Source organism: Sorex fumeus, unplaced genomic scaffold (assembly GCF_029834395.1).
Source record: "Sorex fumeus unplaced genomic scaffold, SorFum_2.1 ptg000033l, whole genome shotgun sequence".
NCBI lineage: Eukaryota > Metazoa > Chordata > Mammalia > Eulipotyphla > Soricidae > Sorex > Sorex fumeus.
The window spans coordinates 20,756,356-20,781,012 of NW_026606090.1; the positions used below are offsets into that span (position 1 = coordinate 20,756,356).

General features: G+C 45.3%; 1 protein-coding gene across 3 annotated transcripts in view; it reads right to left on the bottom strand.

Annotated features, from left to right (window-relative positions):
* Window positions 1-3,986: 3,986 nt before the first annotated feature.
* The window catches only part of TACC1 (transforming acidic coiled-coil containing protein 1), a 111,222-nt gene continuing 90,551 nt past the window's right edge, over window positions 3,987-24,657 (bottom strand). For all 3 annotated transcript variants that reach the window (XM_056116930.1, XM_056116929.1, XM_056116931.1), the window contains 8 exons: window positions 24,572-24,624; window positions 19,895-20,017; window positions 17,525-17,601; window positions 16,525-16,568; window positions 14,692-14,852; window positions 13,832-13,938; window positions 10,593-10,713; window positions 3,987-9,859 (listed from right to left, as the gene is read on the bottom strand). In XM_056116930.1, coding sequence (XP_055972905.1) covers window positions 9,791-9,859; window positions 10,593-10,713; window positions 13,832-13,938; window positions 14,692-14,852; window positions 16,525-16,568; window positions 17,525-17,601; window positions 19,895-20,017; window positions 24,572-24,624 — 755 coding nt within the window. In that variant the 3' untranslated portion in view covers window positions 3,987-9,790. The remainder of the gene's footprint in view (window positions 9,860-10,592; window positions 10,714-13,831; window positions 13,939-14,691; window positions 14,853-16,524; window positions 16,569-17,524; window positions 17,602-19,894; window positions 20,018-24,571; window positions 24,625-24,657) is intronic.

The following is a 24,657-nucleotide window of genomic DNA, read 5'->3' on the forward strand; positions in this document are numbered from 1 at the left end:
TTGATTTTTTCTTGGAAATTCAGGCAATACAAACTTGTTGTGCTTTTTAAATTTTTGGTTTTGGATACATCCCCTGCAATGCTCTGCACTCAGGAATGACGTCTGGCAGTTCTCAGGAGAACATAAGGGATGCTGTGGGTCAAACACAGGTGGGCCACAGCAAGGCAAGCGCCCTACCTGCTGTGCTATGGTCCCTGGCCTGCTGTGTTTCAAGAGTACACAGGCAAGCTACTGAGATTGAGAATGCTACTGGGAAACATTTAGTGTGAGTCAACTTGAGATTTTGGGTATTGGGTAGAGCAGCTGGGATGATCTATCTTCTCTTGGGAGAGATCTTTGAGAATGTAGCCCAACTTCTTCATATTCCAGATGAATCTGAGGCCACAAAATGAATTAGTCCACAAAATGAATCGGCAGCAGCATTCACAACAGCCAAAATCTGGAAACAACCCAAATGTCCTAGAAAAGGTGAGTCAAGAAACTTATGGTACATCTACACAATGCAATACTACTCTGCTATATGAAAAGATGAAGTCATGTGATTTGCTGATACATGAATAGACCTGGAGAGTGTCATACTGAATGAAAATGAGTCCAAGGGAGAGGGACAGACACAATCTTGTCTCTGTAGGGGTAGGGGGAACAGGTCAGGATGGGACCACTATAATGACAGACGGAAGTGGTTGCTCCGGATGAGGACTGGGTGTTAAAAGGAGATAAAGTGCTATGCATGATACCGTATCAGTAACAGGATTGTAAATCTGTCACTGTCACTGTCCTCCCGTTTTTCATCAATTTGCTCGAGCGGTCCCAGTAACGTCTCCATTGGAGGCTTTATTCTTACTGTGTTTGGCATATCGAATACGTCACGGGGAGCTTGCCAGGCTCTGCCGTGCGGGCGAGATGCTCTTGGTAGCTTGCTGGGCTCTCCGAGAGGGGCGGAGGAATCGAACTCGGGTCGGCCATGTTGGCTGCGTGCAAGGCAAACGCCCTACCGCTGTGCTATTGCTCCAGGGCTGTAAATTACCATGCCTAAAAGAAAAAAGGTAAAGGTAAAGGTAAAGGCCCTCCCGTTGATGGTCGATTTGCTCGAGCGGGCCCAGTAACGTCTCCATTGGAGACTTTGTTGTTACTGTGTCTGGCATATCCAATACTCTCGGTAGCTTGCCGGGCTCCCCGAGAGGGGCGGAGGAATCGAACTCGGGTCGGCCATGTTGGCCGCTTGTAAGGCGAACGCCCTACCCGCTGTGCTATCGCTCCAGCCCAAAAGAAAAAAATATAATAATAATAAAGTGCCTACCATAAAGGCGGGAAACTGTGGACATTGGTGGAGGGAAGTGGACTCTGGTGAAGGGATTGGTATTGGAACATTGTACGTCTAAAACCCAATTATGAATAACTTGGAAACTCATGGTGATTCAGTTTTAAAAAATGTTTAATAAACTTTTACAAAATGAACAGGCAGACTCAGATGTGGGTTGCAGCGTTGGTCAGGGCTTTTTCCTCTCGCTGTGTCACACGGGCCTTCATCTCTGGGTGCTGTGACTGGTACTGCACTGTGGACACACTGTACTGTGCAATTATAATCCACTATCACCAATATATCTTTTTAAAAGAGTTGTTTAAGGTCCTGTCTAGTGCAATTGACAATCTCACACTTCAGCCTTCCATGCAAATGATTTCCACCAAAGAAAGATGCCTGAAAGGAAAGCTAGGTGGATTTTTTTTCTCCTTAAGAATGCCTTCATAGGGCATGCAGCCAACCTGGGGAGATCCTGGCACTGTGTATGGTCCCTCAGGAGCCACCAGGAGTAATCTCTGAGCACAGGGCCAGGAGTAAGTCCTGAGAACCATCATGTGTGGCCCAATGACAAAGATTGCCTTCCCAAATACAGGAAAAAGTTATGTATCTTTCATATTCTCATACTATTGAACTTGATGACATAATTGGGAAAACCTCTCTGATAGCCATTGAAATATTTTCAGTAACATACAATCATTAAATAAAAAGTCCCTTCTATGTTCCACTGAAGACATATTTCAAAGTGCCATAATGGGGACTAGAGAGAGAGACAGTAGTGGGTAAGTGGCTTGCCTTGCAATGGCCAACCCGGGTTCAATCCCTTAGCATTGCTGAGGGAATTTATCTATTTCAATAGAAAATGATAAACTAATCAAACTTTCCAAAAGGATAAAAGTGGCAATTTTGTTGCATTTTTAGTGAGGGCAACAATGTCCACTGCAACAGTGGATTTCAACCGTTCCACACCCAAGCTGGCACCTGTCTGTGCACTGGTTTGAACTAGCCGTGAATAACCATTGAGTCAAGACCAGTGGGGCTGGAGTGATAGCACAGTGGGTAGGGTGTTTGGCTTATACGTGGCCAACCTTGGTTCAATTCCCAGCATCCCATATGGTCCCCCAAGCACCTCCAGGAGTAACCCGAGTGCAGAGCCAGGAATAACCCCTGAGCACTGCCAGGTGTGACCCAAAAAGAAAAAAAAAAAGCCAGAGCTTTGCAAATTCTTCACACCTTGAATCTGCTATGAATAGACTGAAACCCATAACACTTATGTAGAACCCATGAAATTTTTGTTTAGGTTTTGGGACCACACCTGATGGTACTCAGGGATCACTCCTGGCAGTGTTTAGTGCTGGGAATCGAACTGGGGTCAGCCACATGCAAGATAAATGCCTTACCCCTGTGCTGTTGGTCTGGACTTAGCTATGTAGTCATGACTATGGAACTTTTTTCTCTGGGGGCTGTTTCTCTAATAAATGACAATTTGCTTAGATAGTTTTCATAGCCATACCAAGAAATTCTTTTTAAAAATTTGTATAAAGTTTTTCACAATAATTTATTACATTTAATATTCCAACACCAATCCCACAACCATTATACCTTCCATGTTTCAAATGTTTCCACACAGATCCCCAAACCCTGCCCACAAAGCAGAAATGAAAAAGTTTATTTTGTGTTGCTTGTTATGAGTAATCCACTAATGATCCAAAAAAGTTTCTTTAGAGGAAAGTGTGTGAAGATTGTTGTATCTCAACCTGGAGCCATTAAGCCCTTCTGTAAGACATCACTAACATGTTGTTAAAGGTTGAGCCTTGTGTGCCCATATATATATATATATTTTTCTCCCCAAGAACAGATGAGTTGAGTCTTAGGCAGTCAAGACATGGTAAGGTCACCCTTCATCATGCTACAGCACCCCCCCTCCCCCGCCCCACATACAGCACACCAGAGTCAAACTCAGAACACACTGAGCGGCAGCATCTGACAACAGAAAGTGCAGAGTTCTGCTTTCCGAGCAGGCCCCAAGCTGTCAAGTGGAGCAATAACCAGCCTCTTTTCCTGCTATAAAACGGAGAAGTTCTCAACCCTTCTAATGGAGAGCTGGTCTGGCCAGTACAAAAATGTTTTTTCTGGTAGTAACCAGGAAGGAAAATAAAACGTCACCTACTTTCTGCAATGTTTATACATTGCTGGTTTATACCATGTCCTTCAATGAGTCAGAAAGTTTGGGGGTAACCTAAGTTCTACTGATTTGAAAAATGTCAGAACACACAGGTAGTTTCTAAAAAAAAAACTCGGAAGCACATAACTAAACTTTTTCGGGGCTGGAGAGAGGGTGCAGGGTAAGGCCATGCCTCGCATATGGCTCAGGTAACCCCAGGCCCTTGCCATGAACCTAGGAGTTGCTGCTAAGACCCCAGACCTTCCCCACAGCCCCACAATCAAAGTTACAAACTTTGCACAGATGCAGAGGCATGGACATTTATATGTCAAGGTCTGAGTTCCAAGTTTGCTTTGTTTTGAATTACATGCCCAAAGGCATAAAACCCTACAAAGAGCAGCAAAAATGTCATCTTTTTCTATTTTCAGACTGAAATATGGAGCTCATAAAAGCGAGGCTGTCATAAATTTCACACTCAGGGCTACTCTGACTTATAACCAGGAAAAAACACACACGCCCAGATTTAACAGTGATAAACAGTTTTTATTCAGGCAATGAAATATGGAAAAAAATATATTAGTAATCATTATAATAATTTCATTTGTGTGAGTATAACTTTTACAAATATTTACCTGACATATAAAAGGGAAATTACTGTGCATATAAAATTTATGTAGATGACTTCTCCACACACCACAATCCTGATAGCAGTAGTCAATGCAGCGACACTCCTCCGGACAAGAGGCTCCTCACACACTTCATGGCACCCGTGGGAACACAGTGGCGGGTGTGCTAGCAACAGTTACTGGTTGGCACATTAGTACAAATGGTATCTATTGGCAAACACTTCTGAAAAGTTCACGGCTACGTGTGAGATTTCAAAGAAATGCCTAGATCCTAACCCACTGGACGAGGAGGCCCCAGGTTGAAGCTGGGGTGTGGCACAACCTCCAGGGCACTGTCCCTGTACTGGGGCATGGTTTCAGAGTTTGAATTTTTGTGTGTCCACTGGAAAAATTGATTCCTAAATAGAGAATATCGGTTAGCAACATGCCCAGGAAACACTGTTTGGAATCTAGTTCAGGTACCACTGGAAGGCAGAAGGGAGTAAGTGGGACCTTGACGTATCAATGTGAAGAATTGGTACAGGGACGATTATTGAAGCCACACCTCAGCTCCATGCCCGGTCTCTCCCCTCCAAAGGAGTCTAAGCATTTCTCAGACTGCCACAGGCCAGCATCGCACACAACACCTCTGTGTTAGAACTATAGCCAGAATATATATATTTATATTTGTAATAGCCGTAACCATATTATAGTTAATAGTCATTCCTTAGGAATCTTGTTTGTCCAAATCTAACTGCATGCTAAGAGGCACAGAAATGGGATTGCATTTGGACAAAAATACTACGAAAGTGCAATCTTTAGTCTCCAGAATGCTTAGCTCTGGGTACTAGGGAGTATTCTTTGCCGAAAAAGCTGCAGTTTATTATCTTCCAGCCATAGAGATATGTCTATTATATCTATTATTTTATTTTTACTATATGGGAGACTCAAGGTTTGGTGGTATATTGTTTTGTTTTGCTTAAGAAAAAAGTAAAACAAAACAAACAACATTGGAACCTGGAGGCCAAACATTTTTTGGGCAGAAATCTCAAAATATTTATTAAAATTGGCGAAGATGATGACATCTTAGACCTTTGGCTTGACATTCTGGGATTCCCAGACTCTATTCTGTAATAAGAAAACAATAATCTGCTATCTCTTAATTTCTTCAGTATATATACATCTGTAATTTAAAATCCCTTTTGCATGTCTGAGGCCCTAGATTGGATTCCTGGCCCCAAGAGGAAAAAAAAAAATTTAAAGAAAAAAATGAAAACAAGAAACCCTTTGCCTGAACCATTTAACCTTTCAATACCCAGTTTCTTCCCGAGATGAAGAAACCGCTTCAAGTCTGTGTGCAGGTTCAGAGGGTCATAACATGACAAAGATGCAACATTCGTGGGTAAGTCGGTCGTAAGGCGGGTAATTGCAAGGGAAACTGAGAGAAAACAAAAAGTGAACTTTTACTCTATTGAGAAAAGATGCACTGAATTATGTCCAATAGTGTATGTATGATTCATCAAAGCCTGTTTTTCAAAACTCTAACTTCGAGTTTGAGAGCTACCACTAAGCCCTATGTAGTATTTGTTTAGGAGGAGGGCTTTCCTCGGGCTGGTTTTGTCAAGTTGAGAACATCTGGGGCATTTGTAACCAGCAGGTACTAAATGGAGGCTGCTAACCACTGAAGTACCCAATTGAGTTACACCAAAATGGGGCAGGTAGAAAAGGAATTAGACTGGAAAGGAAATTCAGCTGGAGTTATCCTCCAAAATGAAATGTACATCTTCCCTTAGCCGCTATCAATTCGAAAGGCTGCCAAACCCCGTTCTCACCATCATGTGCTTCACTGCCTAATTTGGGCTGGGTCTGAGGAGCTGGAAGCACAGAGTGGCGGCTTCTCGTTACTTCCAGTACAATTTCACAGAACCAAGGATTGGGCAGCTCACTGACTTCCAGGAGATTCTCCAAATAAAGTCACTGCTGGGAGCTCTGACTAGAAGTGACGGGCCAACGGGGTGATAAACTGGTCTGTCTGACATTAAGCCCTCCAATTAAACTGCCAGCCTACATCCTGGCAGTCAGATCCTGAAGTGCCTCTGGATCCAGACTCAGCAAGGTCACCTCACACTCCTCAAGCTGCTTACCCAGAAGTTTGCTTCCACTGCCCCTTTCAGCCCGGTGACAAGACTTATTATTTATTTATTCTGGCTGCACTTGGCAGTGCTCAGGCTGACTCTTGGCTCTGGACTCAGGGATCCCTCCCAGCAGTGCTTAGACGACTAAAAGCAGCGCTGGGGATCAAACTAGGGTCAGTTATGTGCAAGGCTTGGGCCTTATCCCTTGTACTAGGTCTCCAACCCCCAGGCTTATTATTTTGTTACCAATAGTAATTTTGGTCTTTATGTTTTGGTGCAAAATTGGAAGCAGAATTCTTTTTTTGGGGGGGGCGGGGGGTTGGGGGCCACACTTGGTAGTACTCAGGAACTATTCCTCACCCTGATCTAAGGATGAACCCAGGCAGTGCCTGTGGGACCATATGCTGGCATTGGTGCCAGGGATGGAACCGGGGCTGGCCTTATGCCAGGCAAGTACCTCACCTCCCCACTAGGCAGAGTTCTAAAACAGCTTTTCAAATGATGTTTTTGATTTGGGGGTCACACCCGGCAGTGCTCAGGCTTACTCCTGGCGGTACTCGGGAGACCATATGGGATGCCAGGAATCAAACTCAGGTTGGCTGAGTGCAAGGCAAGTGCCTTAGCTGAATATTATCTCTCTGGCCCCGTTTTTAAAGAAAAGTAAACATATTCTACTCTGCCCAGTATGTTTTTTGCTGTTTTTTTTTTTTTAATTTGTGGGGAGGGAGGGAGCACCCTTTGTGGTGCTCAGGGGCTACTCCCGGCATGTGGCTTATAGCATCGGGTGGTGCGGGAGATCAGAGCTGGGGCTGCCACACGCAGTGATACGCCTCTGAAGACTCCCTGGTCCCTCAGATTTGCTTGATTTGCTGGTGCTATTAGCTACATTTGTTTTCCCACTTTGGTTTCTGGACCACCCCAGGGTCCGTATGTATGCAGTGCCAGGGCTGGAATCAGGCTTGGCCACATAAAAGGCCAGAGCCTTGCCTGCTCTCTCTCTCTCTCTCTGGCCCCATTTTCATTCTTTTTAAAAATTTGTTTCGGTTTGGGGACTATGCCTGGGGGTGCCTGGGATTTATGTCCCACTCTGCAAGGGTTGCTCTTGGCAATGTCCAGGGGCTATGGGATGTCAGGGTCAAACCCAGGCCACCTGCACGCACAGCATGTGCCCTCTGAGGCAGCTCCCTGGCCCTTGCTGGAGAATATCCGTCTATGAAGTCAGCATGAAGAGCATGCCCTTGGGATGGTCAGGCTGGCAAGGACCCTTCTGTGATCTTCATACAGCAGCTACTTCACTAGGGTCTAAAAGGTCTGCTCTACCTTCAGCCTGTGTGCTAGGAAAGGACTGCTGTCACCTCTATTTCAACATATAGCTAATTTTTTTTTTAAATACGCAGGAAGGTTTTAAAAAGAAGTACAGATTTAGAATGGAGCTCACTATAAGTTTCTCATGCTCAACACAGAATAAATGAAGTAAATATGGCTATGCAACCAAACACAGCAGCGCGAAGGTTCAGCAGCGTGTCTATCTGCAAACTCAATTTTCTTAGTAGGAGAGGGCTGAAGGAAGGAATCTGCCACGGCCCTAGGCCCCCTTTTCTCTCAATGCCTCACAGCTCTCACTTTAGTACAGCAACTCTCTCAAAGCCCAAATGATTGTCCAGTCACTCCTCCAATTATAGATCGTTTTTACCCTTCTCTTTTTGTACAAAATGTTAAGACAAAAGGCTTTTATAAAATAGAGCCTAAGCACCAATTATGAGAAATACATACTGGTAAAATGCAATTTCTGGCTTTAAGAGACATTATTGATCTCCCTAGGCTAAAGATTGCACCCACGTGAATAGTACACTGCTAAAAAAAATTCATTTTTAAAGATCTATAAGGTTCTCTACTAGGCACAATTCATTGCTGAAGTTGGATCATGCAATAGTTTTACAAGAAAAAGACAAAAAGTTCTGTGTACTACACATAGTGCATGTCACCATGAAGACTTTCAGGGTGTAGATTAAGACAAAAGAGTGATTAAAAACATCTGCATGGATTTGGTTGTACCTATCAAATGGAAGGAAATTCACTGGAATTACACAGAAATTACTCTGTCCTGGGCTTAATGTACACCAGCACTCTGACCCACATCCAGTGAGAGGGTAAGGAACGTGGCTTGTGTACACACCCCTCCTGCAGTCCTCACATGGTCTTTCAGAGTATGCAAACTGCGCTGTTTTGGAGTGGTCCACGTGACTTTTACTGCCCATTTTGCTAAAATTCTATTAGCTTAAGTTTGAGAGGTTTTTCCTGCCCTTACGAAGAAACATCTAAAGAATAATGCATCATACAAATAAAATACCAACTGTTCCTTCACCTTCTAATTGCTCTGGGAGTTAAATGCTCTATGGAAATAAGATCATCTATACCTTTGACAAGTCGATTTTCTTTGCATATTTAAATTAGGAGGTTAATAAAGAGTAAATGTTGGTTCTGTTGCAACCAATGGAGACAGAGGAGACCACTATTTCCAGGAGACTTGCCAAACCCCAACTCTGGAGGGAGTCTGATGGGGCTTGTGTGAAAAGAGGACAGGGCCTGGGGAACACACTCCAGCGTGGCTACACTCCCAAGGTTGAGAAGTTTCCAAACAGGGCAACAAGAAAAAGAGGAAGAAAGTCTTCCCTAGGTGTAAGACCTGAGTCTGCGGTTCCAGTAATGAGACACAAACCTGGGGGTCTTCCCAATCACTGTCAATCCCTCCCTCCCAATTCTGAAATAGGATCCTACTAAATTTACAGAACTACACTCTTCTGTAAAGAAGTTCTTATTTGATTATGCTTCGGGGAAATATGCAGCACAGCAGAGGTACGTGTATGCAAATGCGCACTGGGAGAGTTCTCTCTTGTTCGTTAACCGGAAGTGCCAAGAAGTCAAATGATCTCAAATTAAACCACTACTGTGAAAAGTTACATTTAAAGGATGAAATGGAAGAGTCAGAGAGAGGCTAAAAGAGTGCCGCACAGGCTCCACATGCAGGAGGCTGGCCTTGATGCCTGGGGACCATACAACCCCCCGCTGAGCATCTCTGGGAGTGACCTGAGCCCAGGGCCACGAGGAACCCCAAGTGCTACCGGGTGTGGTCCCAAACTCCAAAGCTAACTAAGTAAACTGAAAGATGAAATAAACAGGTCACTAAGAAATCAAAGATGATCCCCAAACAGTACTGACAAAAATCACAAAAATAACGCAGTCTGAAATGTAAGGATGGCCTTAAAACAGACTGAAGCCAGAGAAACCAGGGACCACATCTCAGCAGCTGCTGAGCTGGGCCACGGAGGGGAATGGAGGCGCAAGGCTGGGCTGCCCTCCTTAGGTGACCTTACACACTGCCGGTCCTTCCCAGGCTGTGTCACTGGCTGCAAAGCAGGACAGGCAGCAGTGGCCATGTGCTTTTTCCCCCCTCCCCGTGCGGGTTTGCTTTTTTTTTTTTCTTTTTCTTTTTCTCTGCAAAGGGGCAATTATTCCTGAATAAGGCAAGATAACTGTGGTCATGAGAAGCAGCCAAACGCAGATCTGCCAAGCCAACGGGGAAGACTCAGTCTGTCTTTCCCAGCTTTGCAATCAGCTCATCACAGATCTTCGTCAATTCTTCAATTTCTTGGTTCTGAAAGACAAAGAGATAATATGGAGGCCACTGGACTGAGATAGAGCTTAGTCCCAAGACTACCTACACATCCTGGCTCAGTGATCCCAAACTCTGCTACATCAAAGACCCTTTAAGGAAAGGAGTGCGCCTTCCTTGGCAGTGCTCACATGCTCAGTCCTGCTCAGAGCGCACAGTCTCTGACAGGAGTCAGGTCTGATCTCCTCCAGGGAACGGAGACTCTAAAGTCTTATCTGTCAGGAGGGTTATCAGACTCAGGAGGAAAACCCCTGCTTTGGCTGAAAGGATGGAATGGGCAAGGCACAGAACTGGAGAACACAGTAAGAAAATCATGAGCAACGCACAAAAGGAAGCCCAAGGATCACTGAGCAGCGAGAAACAGGGCCTGCTGCGACTGCTGATGTCCATGCATCAGCAGTGGTGTTTGTCAGCCACAGCACCATCCACATTTTGTGTTAAGTCAGTCTGAGGGGGGCCGTTCTGGGCACTGTAGGATGTGGCTTCTCGCTGGGTCACTGGGGCATCTGTCAGTTGTGATAACCACATACATCCCAGATGTCCACTGGAGAGTAAAGTCACAAGGAAGAAGCAACATCACTTCAGCCATCGCTTATGAGCAGAGTGGGGTTCTCTCAACACCAGTGAACATGGCGCCCTCTCAGCAGCCACCTGGGCACGTGGCATGCTTCAGTTAATGGGCCCGGCCTGCATCCCGGCTGCCCGCTGCTTGTACCTTCTGCTGCAGGGCCCTCTCCAGCGACTCCACCTTCATCTGCTCTCTCCGTAGCCCGGCATGAAGCGCTGCGCTCTCAGCCTTCGCTTTGGTTCGAACCTGCGCAATCTCTTCGTTGGCTCTGTTTGTGGCGGGTGGTTCGCAGAAGAGACAAAAGCACAAAGCTGGTCATCATCATGGCTAATGAGTCAAATGACAAACCTCTGACAGCTGTGAGACACAGATCGAAAAGAACTGACCTCAGGAAGAAAGAAAGGAGGAATCTTATCCATTTTAGTTTATAAAAACTTGGTGCATACCCAACTGTTCTGGAGCTTTCTCAAGTCTCACAATGCAGGCCAGAGCGGCAGTACAGCGAATAGGGCGTCTACCTTCCAGAGCAGAACCAGGAGTGACCCTTAAGCACTGCTGGGTATGAATCACCCCCATTCCTTCCCCCCAAAATGCAAAGTCCATGTAACTAAAGAATGGAACCAAGTGATAGTTTCTACAATCTTTACTTTCTTAAACCCCAAATAATACTGGGCAGGTCCATTTGGGGGTGACTGCAGCTAGAGACTGTGAAGGATTTTATACCGAGGTTGGTCCTCTTCACCCAGGTGATCAAAGGAGACTCATGATAAATCAAACCCTCTTCCCCCTCAAACCCAAATTCTGAAAAACAGAACAAATCCAAATCAACAACAAGAACCCTAGGGTCTTCTTTAGGGCAAACAAAGAAAATGACCAAAAACGTTAACTCGGGGGGGTGAGGAGGGGCAGCTGAGAAAAAACAGCTGGTACGGTGCTTGCCTTGCATGTAGCTGACCAGGATTCAATCCCATACAGTCCCAAGAGCCCCAGGAATGATCCTGAACACAGAAGAAGGCCCTGAGTACTGCTGGGAGTGGCTCCATTTCCCCCAAAAGTTAACTCTGATGACAGCAAGTGAGAAAGCTTCTGCAGAAACCAATCTTAATGATAGAGAAATGGGGAGAGCCTAAATGATCACAAATTAAAAATGACTATTATGGAGACAATCAGTGAAACACATCAAATTCACCACACCATGAGATCAAACATTAATTAAGAAAGCAAATGCCCAAGCAGAGGGGTTCTTCCACCAAGGGGCTGAAGCAATTAAAAAAAAAATTCCAAACAGCTTGGCTGGATAAGAGAAACAGTTGACGTATTGAAAACTCCCATGGAAAGCAGAACAAACTGGTTTAGTCATAAGACAAACTGAAATAAAATTCCAGAAATGATGTGAATGGAAGAGGAGAGATAAGATCTAAGAAAAATAAAGAAGCTTTCTTTCTAGAGCTGACTGCTGTCAAAGAGACATCACAAAATGTGCATAGCAGAAGGTGAAGTGAGAAAGATGGACTAGCGTGTCTCCTGGAAGAAAGAACACCCGAGAACTTCCTGTCCTGAGAAAAGAGCTCAGCAGAGATATGCGGAGGAGGCTAAGGAAACACCCAACGTCTAAAGGCAAAAAGACATGCAGAGTTATTAAATCTTCCCCCAACAGGCAAAGATGAAGGCACATACAAACTAAGGCACCTCTTACCACACTGTTATTACACTTCTGAGCAGAAACTCCCCAGGCCAGGAGAGAATGGGATAACATATTCACAATAAAAGATAAAAACTTCCCAGAGGAGCCAGAGTGATAGGACAGCGGTTACGGCGTTTGCCTTGCAATGTGGCTGATCCGGGTTCGGTCCCTGGCACCCCATATGGCCCCGAAGCCCAGGCAGGAGTGACCTCTGATACTGGGGTGATGGGGTTGAGATCTGAGGTCGGGAAAACTGTACACCTGGAATTTGATCATGATTGTAAAGTTGGGTGCCATGAAGAACTTTATAAATTACAGTACCTCAATAAAAATAAATAAGAAATAACTTCCCAGAGCAGGGAGGCTGAAAAGATAGTGCACAGCTGACCTGGGTTCACTCTCAGGCATCACATGTGGTTCCCCAGACCCACCCTGCCAGGCGTGATCCCTGAATGCAGAATCAGGAGTAACCCCTGAGCACTGCTAGGTATGTTCCCTTTTCTTTCCCCCACAAAATTCCTGCCTCTCCCCCATGTTTCCCCTCTTTTTTTTAACTTGTCCCGCAAAGCTTTAATTCACCCCCCCCCCTTTTTTTGTAGGAGAGAGGTTTTGAGCTACACCTGATGGTGCTCAGTGGCTACTCCCAGCACTGCTTTGCGGGGGGGGGGGGGGGGGGGGGGGGTCAGTCCCAGTGTAATAAGAGATTTTAAATACCCTGAATGTTTAACGGGAGAGGACTGGCTAAATACGTAACACATTTCAATAGCGCTGTCTACTGGGAGTACGGGAGCTCTCCAGGGAGCTTGCCAGGAAAGAGCTGCATAATATACTGCTAAGTGAAAAAGCAAAGTTGGCTATCATCTAAATGAAAAAAAATCATCGCAACATGACAACTAGTGGTTCTGTGACCTAATAGGAGATGTCAGTAACTCTAAGGCGGCGATCATTCGTATACATCGATGTACACGAGCAACAGGTGGCGAAACTTCCACTTACACAGCCTTGGCTGTCAACTCTGTCTCAGCAAAGCTGAGTGGAAAACAAGGAGAAAAATCTATCAGGAATGGATAAAACGGGGATGCCCAGGGGGATGGACAAGAGGCCAGGCTGGATGGAAAGACTGTATGTTTTTATTCTTTTAAATGCTTGAACCAGGTGAAAACTGTACATATTTGAAAAATAAAATAAAATCAAGTGTTGCCCAGACCATGGAAACAAAGAACATGAGACCTAGTGTTCAGAAGCAAACACATCACTTGGGGGCCTGGGGGACAGCACAGGGAGCGGGCAACAACTACGACGGAGGGAACCGTTTAACAGCGGGGAGTTGGTGATGCCGGAAGGTGGTAAAGGACGTATGAAAAGTACATATAAGAGCATGTATAAAGTTACCTATGAAACCCATCAGCAACAGCACGCTCAACCAGTGCAAAGCAGCCCTGGTAGAGGCAGACTGCTGGGTGGGAGGCAAACGGGGGGCACTGGTGGAGGGAAGTGGACACCAGTGATGAGACAGGAGCTGAAACACTGCCTGCCTGAAACCCAATCGTGAATAACTTTGTAATTTCACAGTGACTACAATTTTAAAAATAAAAAAAAAAATTTAAAAATCGAGTGAAACATACAGTGATTACTTCTCTTTTGCCGCCATTAATCTTCCTGCCATCATGGAAAGTAAAATTCAACATGCACAAGCTCTTACTTGTCAAGTTTCTCTTCCGCATGGATTTTCAGGGCTTGGTACCGCTGCTCCTCTTGCTTAACTCTGGCTAAGTAATCCTGAGCACATTTTTTCAAGGCTTCTTCATTCTGTTTCAAAGGATAATTTCAAGTAAGAGGCACAGGTCATTCCATCGTTCTGCTGCCATGTGTGGAAGAAAACCTCATCAATTTAGCAGCTTTTAAGTTATTTTCTATGGCAATTTGATAAGATGTTACCTTACTGGTACAAATAATTCTCATTGGGAAGATTCTAGAACATTTCTTCATGTGTGAATCTGTGACACATACACTAAGGAAGGTTCTGCTCTGCTCCCTATAGGAAGGTAGTTACTGCTGGAGAAGTGCCAAGGAAGGATGCACACATGCTGGACCTGCCTGGACCCCAAAGCACCACCAGGTGTGACCCCCCCCACACACACACACTAAACCTGTGATGGAGGGTGGCAGTTCCAAGGAGACAGAACAGGGATTATGGTATATGCAAAGCACACGCCTGATCTAGTTCAATCCTTGGCAACACATGCTCCAGCCCAGCATCATGACAGTGGCAATTTGGCTGGAATGAAGGCTGCAAAGCCAACAGTGGCCATTCAGTGAGTTTAAGACTACTCACAGGTCTGAATATCTAATGTTTTTGTCTGTTTGTTTTGGGACCACACCTGGTGCTCAGGGATGATTCTTGGCGGTTCTCAGAGCACTATTATGTGGTGCCAAAGACAGAACCCAGGTTGGGTGCATGCAAAGCCAGGGCTTACCTGCTGTACTATCTCTCCAGCTCCTAACACAAAAATATTGTAGCAAGGAGAGTGAAATTAAAAAAAAAAAAAAAGGCTCTCTTACCTTCTTGAAGCCTTCCAGAACACCTTTCAGGTTCTCGTATCTCCTGAAGAGATCAGAAAGTGACCTTTCCACGGAGTTCAGGTCAGCCAGGGCTTGCTCCTTCTCCATGGTCAGCTGCTGGAAGCTCTTCTGGGAGGTCATATTTGTCCTCTGCTCATCTTCTGTGAGTCACAATCAAAAGCAATAGCAAATTATTCAACAAACAGCTGTCCTGGGTGAGCTGAGCCTGGGTCTGAGCAGCAGGGCCCCACCAGAGGACATAACCAAGTACCCACTCCCCAGGATTTAGATTTAAGTACTCACATGACCAAGTATCCATGTAACCAAGTACCCACTATCAATGACTTAGTTCCATGTACCCACCCTCAAGGACTTATGCCCAAGTACCCATGTAACCAAGTACCCACATAACTAAGTACCCACTCTCCAGGACTTATATCCAAGGATACACTCTCAAGGAATGAGAGCTTCTGGAGGATAAGGTATAGTTACAGGTGAGGGGTAGGGCAGGGTGAGCTGGTGAGAGGTCGTTCTTATTGTACGCAGAGAAGCTGCCAGGGATCCAAAAGCACTGAGGAAGAGAGCCAGGTAGCAGCCCCTAGAAGACTGTCCCACACAGCCAGCAGTGCCAAGGCCCTGGGTTGGAAAGGCATTTGGTGATAGGGACAGTCACGAATCTCTCAGTTTGATTCTGACAAGCATTATCAAACACCACCAAGCAGAGACCCCAGGCCCGGAGACGAATGCTGGGTACGGCCCTAAGCTCTGTGCTCTCTGCTCTGGCCCACCACAGCTTTCAAATGCTGGTAGTTCCCTAAGATGAACCTGACCACATCTGGGAATTCACTCCCAAACTAATACTTGCAGAGTTCCTGGTCATTCCCAGACACTCTCAGAGCAGAAAACATTCCACGCATCTGCAGTGGACTTCCCCAGCTATGGCCACACTGGCCTGCCTTCTCACCTAGGACCATAGCCAAGTGTCCTTTACACAGTCTATTTACTGCCAGGCTTTTTTGCACTTGCATACATTTTTGTTGGTGGTATAAAAGGGAAAGAGAAATAATGCTTGTGCAGAATCAAACTCAAGACTACAGCAAGGGCGCAAACGCCGCATTGTATCCCCAGCCTTGTTAGTGATCAGCCTATTTTAGACACCCCGGAGATAGTGCTGGAGTGCTGTCTAGTGTCCCAATGAGCAGGAAGGGAGGAATGTGTCTCAGACGCAAACACATGTACTAGACAAGCATTGTTCAAGACCTCTAGTGCTGCTGGCTATAAAGTCAAGGTTAACAAATCACCACTACTTATTAGTGGCGAAACGCTAATATGTGCTGATCAGAGAAAGTTCAGAAGCTCTCAGGAACCCTGCCCTGTGCTTCCCCAACAAAGAATGCTTTGGTGTTCGGTAATCTACAGTCTATGGTGGCTTTAGAGAATACAGCTACTGCAAATATGAGAATCAACTGGATTCAAGTGAAGAATAACTTGACATGTGTATTCTGCTCTGAAAATTATTCCAGGATCCTATGTTGGGGCCTGGAATGGCTCTGCAGCTCTAAGTGCTTGTCTAGCAAGCAAGAGGTCATGAACTCAATCCTGATGCTGCATACATATACAAAAACAATCCTGACATTTCTGCCTGGAATGCCTGGTAAAGATGGACCTAGCTCAGAGGCCTAGGAAATATCACAGCCAACAAGAGGTGATGAGCTTAATTCCTGGTGCGTCACTGCAGGTATGAGGGAATCTGAGAGCTCCAAAGTCCAGGAGCCCTGGTGAGACACATAAGGAAGATTCTGGGTTTCAGACCCTAGGAAAAAATGTCCTTACCAATCATTTGGGCAATGGTTTTTTCATATTCAGCCACAATTTTCCTTTAAAAAAAAAAAAAGGAGGGGGGAAAAAATCAGGAGAATTTTTCAGACAGAAAGTTGAAACTTCAAACAGAGGCTGAAGAAATGTTGCACCATACAGATACGAACGTATTCTGACAAATTTACACAACCTACTTTTCTGCTCTGGACTTGCTCTGTTTTGTCTTGGGGCCACACCCAGCGATGCTAAGGGGTGACCCTTGGCTCTATGCTCAACTCCTGGTTATACTTGAAGGATCATATGGGGTGTCAGGCATCAAATCCAGGTCAGCCACGTGCGAGGCAAGTGTTCTACCTGCTGTACTATATCTCTCTGGCCCTGGACTTTTAAAAAACAGTTATATAAAATTTATTAATTTTAGAAAGGTAGGACAGTTCTTGCTTGGGCATCACACCTTGCTGTGCTCAGGAGCAGCTCTTAGCTTAGTGCTTACGGCTGCTCCCAGCAGCACCCCAGAGACCAGGATCAAAGCCAGGCCTCCTACAGGAACCATCTCAATAGGACCACATATAGATCACTCTATTCATTTTTTTTTTTTTGGGAAGGCCACTCTCAGTGGTGCTCAGGGCTCACTTCTGGCTCTGTGGTCAGGGATCTCTTATGGTGAAGCATATGACCATTTGGAGTGTTGGTATCTGAATCCCAGTCAACTGCATACAAGGCCATACACCCACTGGACTACCTCTCTGAACACAAATATTTCAAACAAATCAATGTCTTTTCAAAGGATAAGAATGATCTAGGTTCTGCTTATAATGTTCTTGAATAGCACATAGTAAGTTAAAAGTAATTAAATGTAATAACTGCTTAGGAATTATTGATGACAAATTCTGGTACAACTAGCAAAGTCTCGAACTTATTAACAGATGATTCTATGTAATTTTTTCATGGCTTCATTTCATCTGAAACTGACTACAGACAGGCACCAACCCCTTCCCCAAACTTGCAGTCTGACCTCATCTCCAAGACTTCCTGGCGGGTTTCTTCATATTTTTTCTTCCATTCATTTGCTTCGATTTCCTTAGTGATTATCTAAAATGTACAAAAGATAAAGTTTGGTTTTATCTACATAACCTGTTAGAGTCTGGATTGAGAGACTGAAAACAACAGAAAACCAGGATCATCCTAAAACACTCCGTCTACATGAGGCATATAAAGCCTTGACATCTGTAAGCACATGGAACAGGAGTTGAGACTATTTAGCCCATGGAAGGCTCTGGTCCATGACTGGATAGACACTGATGCTTCTGTTCAGGTGCCCATGGCCTGTCTGACTATAGATTATGGACATTGAAAAAAATGTCATAAATATCTAAAAGGCCCTTGGCGGAGCAGGAAGACTCTGCAGCCTGCTCTAGAAGCATAATGTGCCTAAGTAGTGGGGGAAATGTACGCTTGGCCACACAGGATGCTTTGGAATGTGGCCACCAGGGTAAAGGTGAGCAGAGACAGTCCCAGGTGATAATAACAAAGTGTGAATGTGACCTTGACAGGCCTGGCTCTCAGCTGTGGAGGCCAGTGACTGCGACAGGACACCAAGAGCAGAGCCATCTGTCTTGTAGATACACAAGACATGACAGCGCCACAAAATCAGTGTTGGACATCGGCATGAGTAAGACATTCCTTCTGTCAATACCACTCACTGCCGGACATGAACGGAACAGAAAGGGGCCCACAGAACCAAGCCATCTATCCATTTGCATCCATCTTGCTCCTGGCAGGATCCTATTAACTAGACAAAACCCACACCCCTACTTAAGATATCCTCATGAGCTAACAAAAAAAATACTTTTAGCTCATTACTATGTGTGAGGTTTGCTCGGGACCAAATAGTGGTTTGCGATGAAACAGCGACATTCCCAGAATCAAAGATCACCCTGCCCCCAGCACAGAAGACAGGACTCATGGCCACCTGGACATGAAGCCATGAGGCTATACCCAGTGCTTCCTCACATCCACCCCCTACAGATAACAGGCCAGACCAAGCACACGGGCCCACTGGTCTATGTTCCCTTCTCCCCTTTTCCTGCACAAGACAACTTACAAGCCTCCTTAGTCTCTCCCAGGGTACAGCTGTACCCCAGCATCATGCTCCATCTGCCGCAGAGCGCTCCCCAATAAACTTCTACTTCCTTCACTTTATTTGTCTCTGTGCCTCTGTCTGTGCCGGAGAGGGTTCTCAGATCTATCACTACAGACTCCATTTGCCCCAGCCAGGGAGTAGTATGCACTGTTCGCACTGCAGCGTGCTCTGGAGAGCTTCCTCACTACGGCTCCCAGTGGTTAGGACAGGACTGACATCTGTCATTAGCCATATGATGGGCATCTGCATCTCTACATCTACATTTGGGTGGGGGCAGGGATAGAGTCCGGGGCCTCACCCATGCAAAGCTGTGCTGCATCTCTCTAGCTGAGCTGTATCTTGAGTTTCAAATAATACACTTTTCCAAACTACTAAAGACCTTCATCAGAGATATTTAGCTAATCTCATCATATAAAAACAAAACTAATATGCCAAGGAATACTACTTCTCTAAAAACAACAAAGTGAAACCATCCAGGAACACACAAATCAGAAGAATTATGATGGGTGAGAAGAGCAACCAGTCCACAGTAGATTACACCATCTTTCTTACTCTTTATATCACCAAGGAAATGCGGTGATTTATTTTGAACGAAGGTTGCTCAAGAAGCATAATACAGGAATTTGACAGTTGAACTATTTCAAAAACAGCTGAAAACAGGGAACAAGTTTAAAATATTTCAAGCTGAGAATGTAAGAAGCTGTTAGGTGAATAGTGCACACATCCACTCTCGATGCAGGTGACTACTTAGTTGTCTATGTGGACAAAGGTGGCAAAAGTTAGATATTTAACATTCCATGGCTTGTTTATTGATAGAGTTGACACTCTTAGGAACTTAGTCTCTTAGACCATTCACTGATGGATCTGCCCATTAATGAATCTCTTCGTTTATGAATGTTTGCTCATGTCCACAGTAAAGAAATCTTTTTAGTTTTATTTATCAAGTATCCATACTATTAATAGAATATTTAAGATTTTAAAAAAATTCCATGGCTTGAAAGACAAAAAATGTACAGCATTTGAGTCAGTCTCTGCCCCCCACACACATACCAGAACGCAGGGCTCCAGTGCCAAGCCAGAGAGTTACAGGGAGCCCTTTATCGGAGGCTAAACAGGCGTGGGGAATAAACTCTGGCTGGGGATGATGACTCAAGCTAATGGAGATGGAATCTACCCACCATCAATGGGTTACATTTACAGAGGAATGGAGCGTTAAGTGGACAAAACACAGTCAGTCTTTACCTCCTCTCTTATCAGGGTGAGCACGGCGGTCTTATCTGACTCGCTGAGGCAGATGCCATCCAAAGGGCTCTCCCCTCCACAGGCCACGGACACGGGGGCCTTCTCCAGGGAATCGGGCAGTCCCTGTGGGGCAAGAGGGTGCGCAGGATACATTCAGTGTCTTAATCCCCAAGAGTCTTCAGTAACTCATTACTAAAGTGATTGAATCCTTGATTTTAATTTTGTTTTGTTTGGGGGCCACACTAGACTGCTCAGGGCTTACTCCTGGCTCTGCCCACCAGAATCACTCCTATCAGGTTTTGAGGGAATATATACAGTGCTGGGGATCGAAGTCTAGGTCTGGCTGCACACAAGGCAAACAAATGCCTTACCCACTGCACCATCTCTCTGGACCCTGATCATGTCTTTCAAAAATTGGCATGCCAGGGAAAGCAAAAGAAAACAACCACGAGCTTTAAAAAGAAAGACAGAAAGAAAATCCTACCTAGAGGTGGGGGGAAAAGCTCATGTTGGGCATGTGGGAAGTCTGGGCTTAATTCCTGGCACCCCAAAGTTCCCTGAGCACCGCCAGGAGTAGCTCCTGAGCTATAGTGCTCCTGAGCACTGCCAAGTACGGCCTGAATACAAAGTCAAATATATCTACTTATACAAAAAAAACACTGTTCTTATGCCTTGCCAGAGGTATTGCTTCTTCAAACACATAGAAGTGGTGTCACTGCCAGAGCTGTAAGTACCAAAGAGTTACACACAGACAGAAGAATCCTGGGTTAAAGTCTCATTCTTCGGGGTATTTCTGGGGTTGATGAGTTGATATAAATAAAGTTTTCAATAACATATTGATGAGGTCCAGCCACTTGGGGGAAATACTTCAGAGACATATTACTAATGGGACCTATGGAAGCAGAAATGGCTAATGTCTGTTTCCTGACCCTGACCCCAAATGCTCCTGAATCTCTGGATTGAGATTCACCTGTTTTGCCGTGATGTCAGCAATACTATCCTAGGAGGGAGCGTCACTATTTGGGGTGGGTTGAAGAGAGGGATTGGAACACAGTGGCTGTGTGTGGGTGCTATTTCTGGCTCAGGAGGCTCCTACGGGACCAAGTGGATCAAATGGTGCCAGGAATCGAAACCAGGACTTCATCTGTGCAAGACAAATGCTCTACAACTGAGGCACAGCCCCGGCAGTATAAGTAAGTCACCTTCTGATGCAGCAATTTTCCCCATAAACTCAGATTACCTGTGACTGGTATTTTTCATTCATCAGAATCTGTGTGTGTGTGTGTGTGTGTGTGTGTGTGTGTGTGTAATCCAAGCCCTCACACAGTACAAAGTCGGTGTTCTCCCCCTGTACCATATTCCTGGCACTCTACTTTCCTCCCTAAAAGGCGTTTTTTGGATTATTCCCTCCAACCTCTGACAGAAAACATTCTGAATAAATGGGGTGAGTCAGGAGAATGACACACTGTCATTCCAAATGCCAAATCCCAAGTGTCCTGGGAAAAATCTCAGTAATATTAATGTCAACGTCAGTATTACAGGTCAGTTCTTTGTTGAACCAAAACTGAAAGTCCAAAGTCAATTTATACCCATAGTTTTTTTTTAATTCCAATATCATTATAGACTCACTGTCTCTCAAGAAAACACTAAAAATCACATACAGAATTCTTGCAGCCACACAGACACAATCCAAGGACCAATCTAGAAACCTCTTGCTCAGGATACAGTAAAGAAATACAAATGTTGCAGGCTGATAGTGAGCTCTGCTCTCAGTGAGGGATGGGGAGACCCTCACCCCCACAAACAGATTCCAGGGTTCACCCAGAATCAATCTCTCTCTCTCTCTCTCTAAGGATAAATCCATCAGTGGAGTCAGAAGCCAGAGTGGTGGACAGTCTCTGAAATGACCCCCACTGACCCCCATTTCCTGGCACTAATCCTTTGCTACGATCTCTTCCCCTTGGTGTAGGCTGGTCCCAATGATTCACTTCTACTTGGGGGATGGTGATGCACCTGGCAGTACCAAGGGGTCAAACCTAAGCCTCCTGCACATGAAGCATGTATTCCAGACCCTGAGTTCCATCTCTGGGCTCACAATCATTCACTTCTCAGGAAGAGAATATGTCACTTCTGAGATGGCATGGCAAGAAGGCTCCAATCTTCATGTTGTGAGAGCTCAGGGGGCAAGGAACCACATGAGTGAGCTAGGAAGTTGGGCATGGCAAAGCTGGCTTTGACTGAGGTCTGGGAGAAACCCCGGCAGAGGTATCCAGCAAAACTGGACCAGGATCCTTGATCCAGAAATGACAAGATAATAAATGCTTGTTGTTTTAGAGAATTGGAACTGTTGATTTTTTTTTAGAATAATTAATTGATAAGAAACACATCAATTCTGGACATTTTAATCACCTTATTAAATTCCTATTAAATTAGGGCTGGAGAGATAACACAGTGGTGGGGCATTTGCCTTGCACGCAGCCAACATGGCCGACCCGAGTTCGATTCCTCCGCCCCTCTCGGAGAGCCCGGCAAGCTACCGAGAGTATCTCGCCCACACGGCAGAGCCTGGCAAGCCACCCGTGATGTATTCGGTATGCCAGACACAGTAACAACAAAGTCTCCAATGGAGATGTTACTGGGCCCGCTCGCAAATCGATGAACAATGGGAGGGCCTTCACCTTTTTATTAAATTCCTGTATCATGTTTCTCTTTACCCCTCTTGGGCCAGAGACAGCGCTCAATGGCTGAGTGCATGTTTTACATGTGAGAGGTCTGGGTTTGGTCCCAAGCATGATTCGGTGCCCCAGCACCAGTGGGAATGAACCCTGAGCACAGAGCAGGGAGTAGCCCCTGAGCACCACCAGGTGTGACAACAAAACAAAAACAAGGAACTTCAGGGGCTGGAGCGATAGAACAGTGGGCAGGGGGCTAGCCTTGCAAGCTGCCGACCATCCCAAATGGTCTGGCAAGCCTGTCCAGGAGTGACCACTGAGTGCAGAGCTAGGAATAAGCCCTGAGGCTGCAGGATGTGGCCCCCAAAACCAAAAACAACAACAAAAGTTTGGGTCACAGGGAGGATCTTAGCAAATACCACCATATCCGAGTGATCAAAGTCAACTTTCCCCCTAGATACTCCTAGGTAAGCATCACTTCTGCAGTCTTCTGGTGTCCTCTGCTCCAAATGAACAAACACAATTTAAGTGGAGAAAAACTGAAAAACATTCAATAAAACATCTCAGTACTCATGGGAAGTGTCAAGCTCAGGAAAGGCTGCGGGACCGTCAGTCTAAGTGGGGAGAGGAAGTGGTGGACTAGAAGTGACACAAGGAAGGTGGAGGAAGGTCTTGGGCAAGTGGGCAAAGGTGGAGTGACCGTGAACTTCAAAATCATAAACAATAATACTCTTGTGACCACATGACCTAAAATTTACCACAAAAAAAAACCCAGAACGTAGTACAATGGGTAGGACATTTATCTTGTTTTGTGCCACACCCAGCAATGCTCAGAGGTTCTTCCTGGCTCTGCACTTAGGAATCACTCCTGGTGGTGCTCGAGAGACCATATGGGATGCAGGTTTCAAATCCGGGTGAGCTATGTATAAGGAAAGTGCCCTATCCGCTGAACTATTGTTCTGGCCTCAAAGGGCACTTATCTTGAAGGCAGATGATAGGGTTCTACCCCAGTACCACAAAAGTCCTCAAGTCTTGTCAGAAGTGATTCCTAAGTGCACAGTCAGGAGGGATCAATGAGCAGAATGGCCCCCAAATAGAGAAATATTAAATTAATTAAATGTAAAAATAAAAAGAAAAGAGACTAAGAAGCCCAAAGCTGAGAACTGACGTCCTCCATTCAAACACTTTCAGTTCATGGGGCTGGAGGCTAGTATAGCGGATAGGGGGCTGGCATGTCTTGCATGGGGCCAACGTGGGTTCAGAAATCGGGGAGCTGCAGTGCCAGGGATGGCCAGGGGCTCCCACAGCAGAGTTCGCAGCCCAGTCTCTGGCCTCACCATAGTCTCTGTTTCTCAGGTGCACTTAAATACAGTGCACTCTCTCTCTCTCTCTCTCTCTCTCTCTCTCTCTCTCTCTCTCCTCTTCCTCTCTCTCTTTCTCTCTCTCTCTCTCTCTCTCTCTCTCCTCTTCCTCCCTCCCTCTCAACCCAGGGCCACATACATGCAAGGCAAATACATTACCTCTGAGCTATACCCCACCCCCAGTAGTGCTTTTCAAAAGAAACAGGATAAAAACCATATATAGTATAAATATTTCCAGTAGCCACTTTTTTTAAAATTGAAAAGAATAGGTGCCTTTAATTTTTATGACTAGCTTATTTAATGCAATTGATTCCAAATATCACCTCAACATACAATCAATATAAAAAGCTAGACACTTTCTATTCCTGGTTTTGCGTGTGTGTGTTACCAAATTTTCAAAACGTGTATTTGACATTTTTAGATCATCTCAAGTCAGACTGGCCCCGGTTCCAGTGCTCAGTACCAGCAGCTATTGAGGGCACCATGGCCTGACTCCTCAATAAACAAACTGGTGTCTCTATCTCAGTCCCATCACCAAAGAATGATTAGAATTTGTTTAACTAATTAACATGGGCTTAAAAAAAAAAAAACACCAAAACCCAAAATCAAGAGCCCCACCCCCCACCGTCCGCGGTCAGACTCACAGGCAAGGCCGGGTCATCCTTTCCCGTCGTCTGGCTGGTCTCTTTCTCAGCGCCTGAAACACAGAGAGTCATTTTTACATCACCGA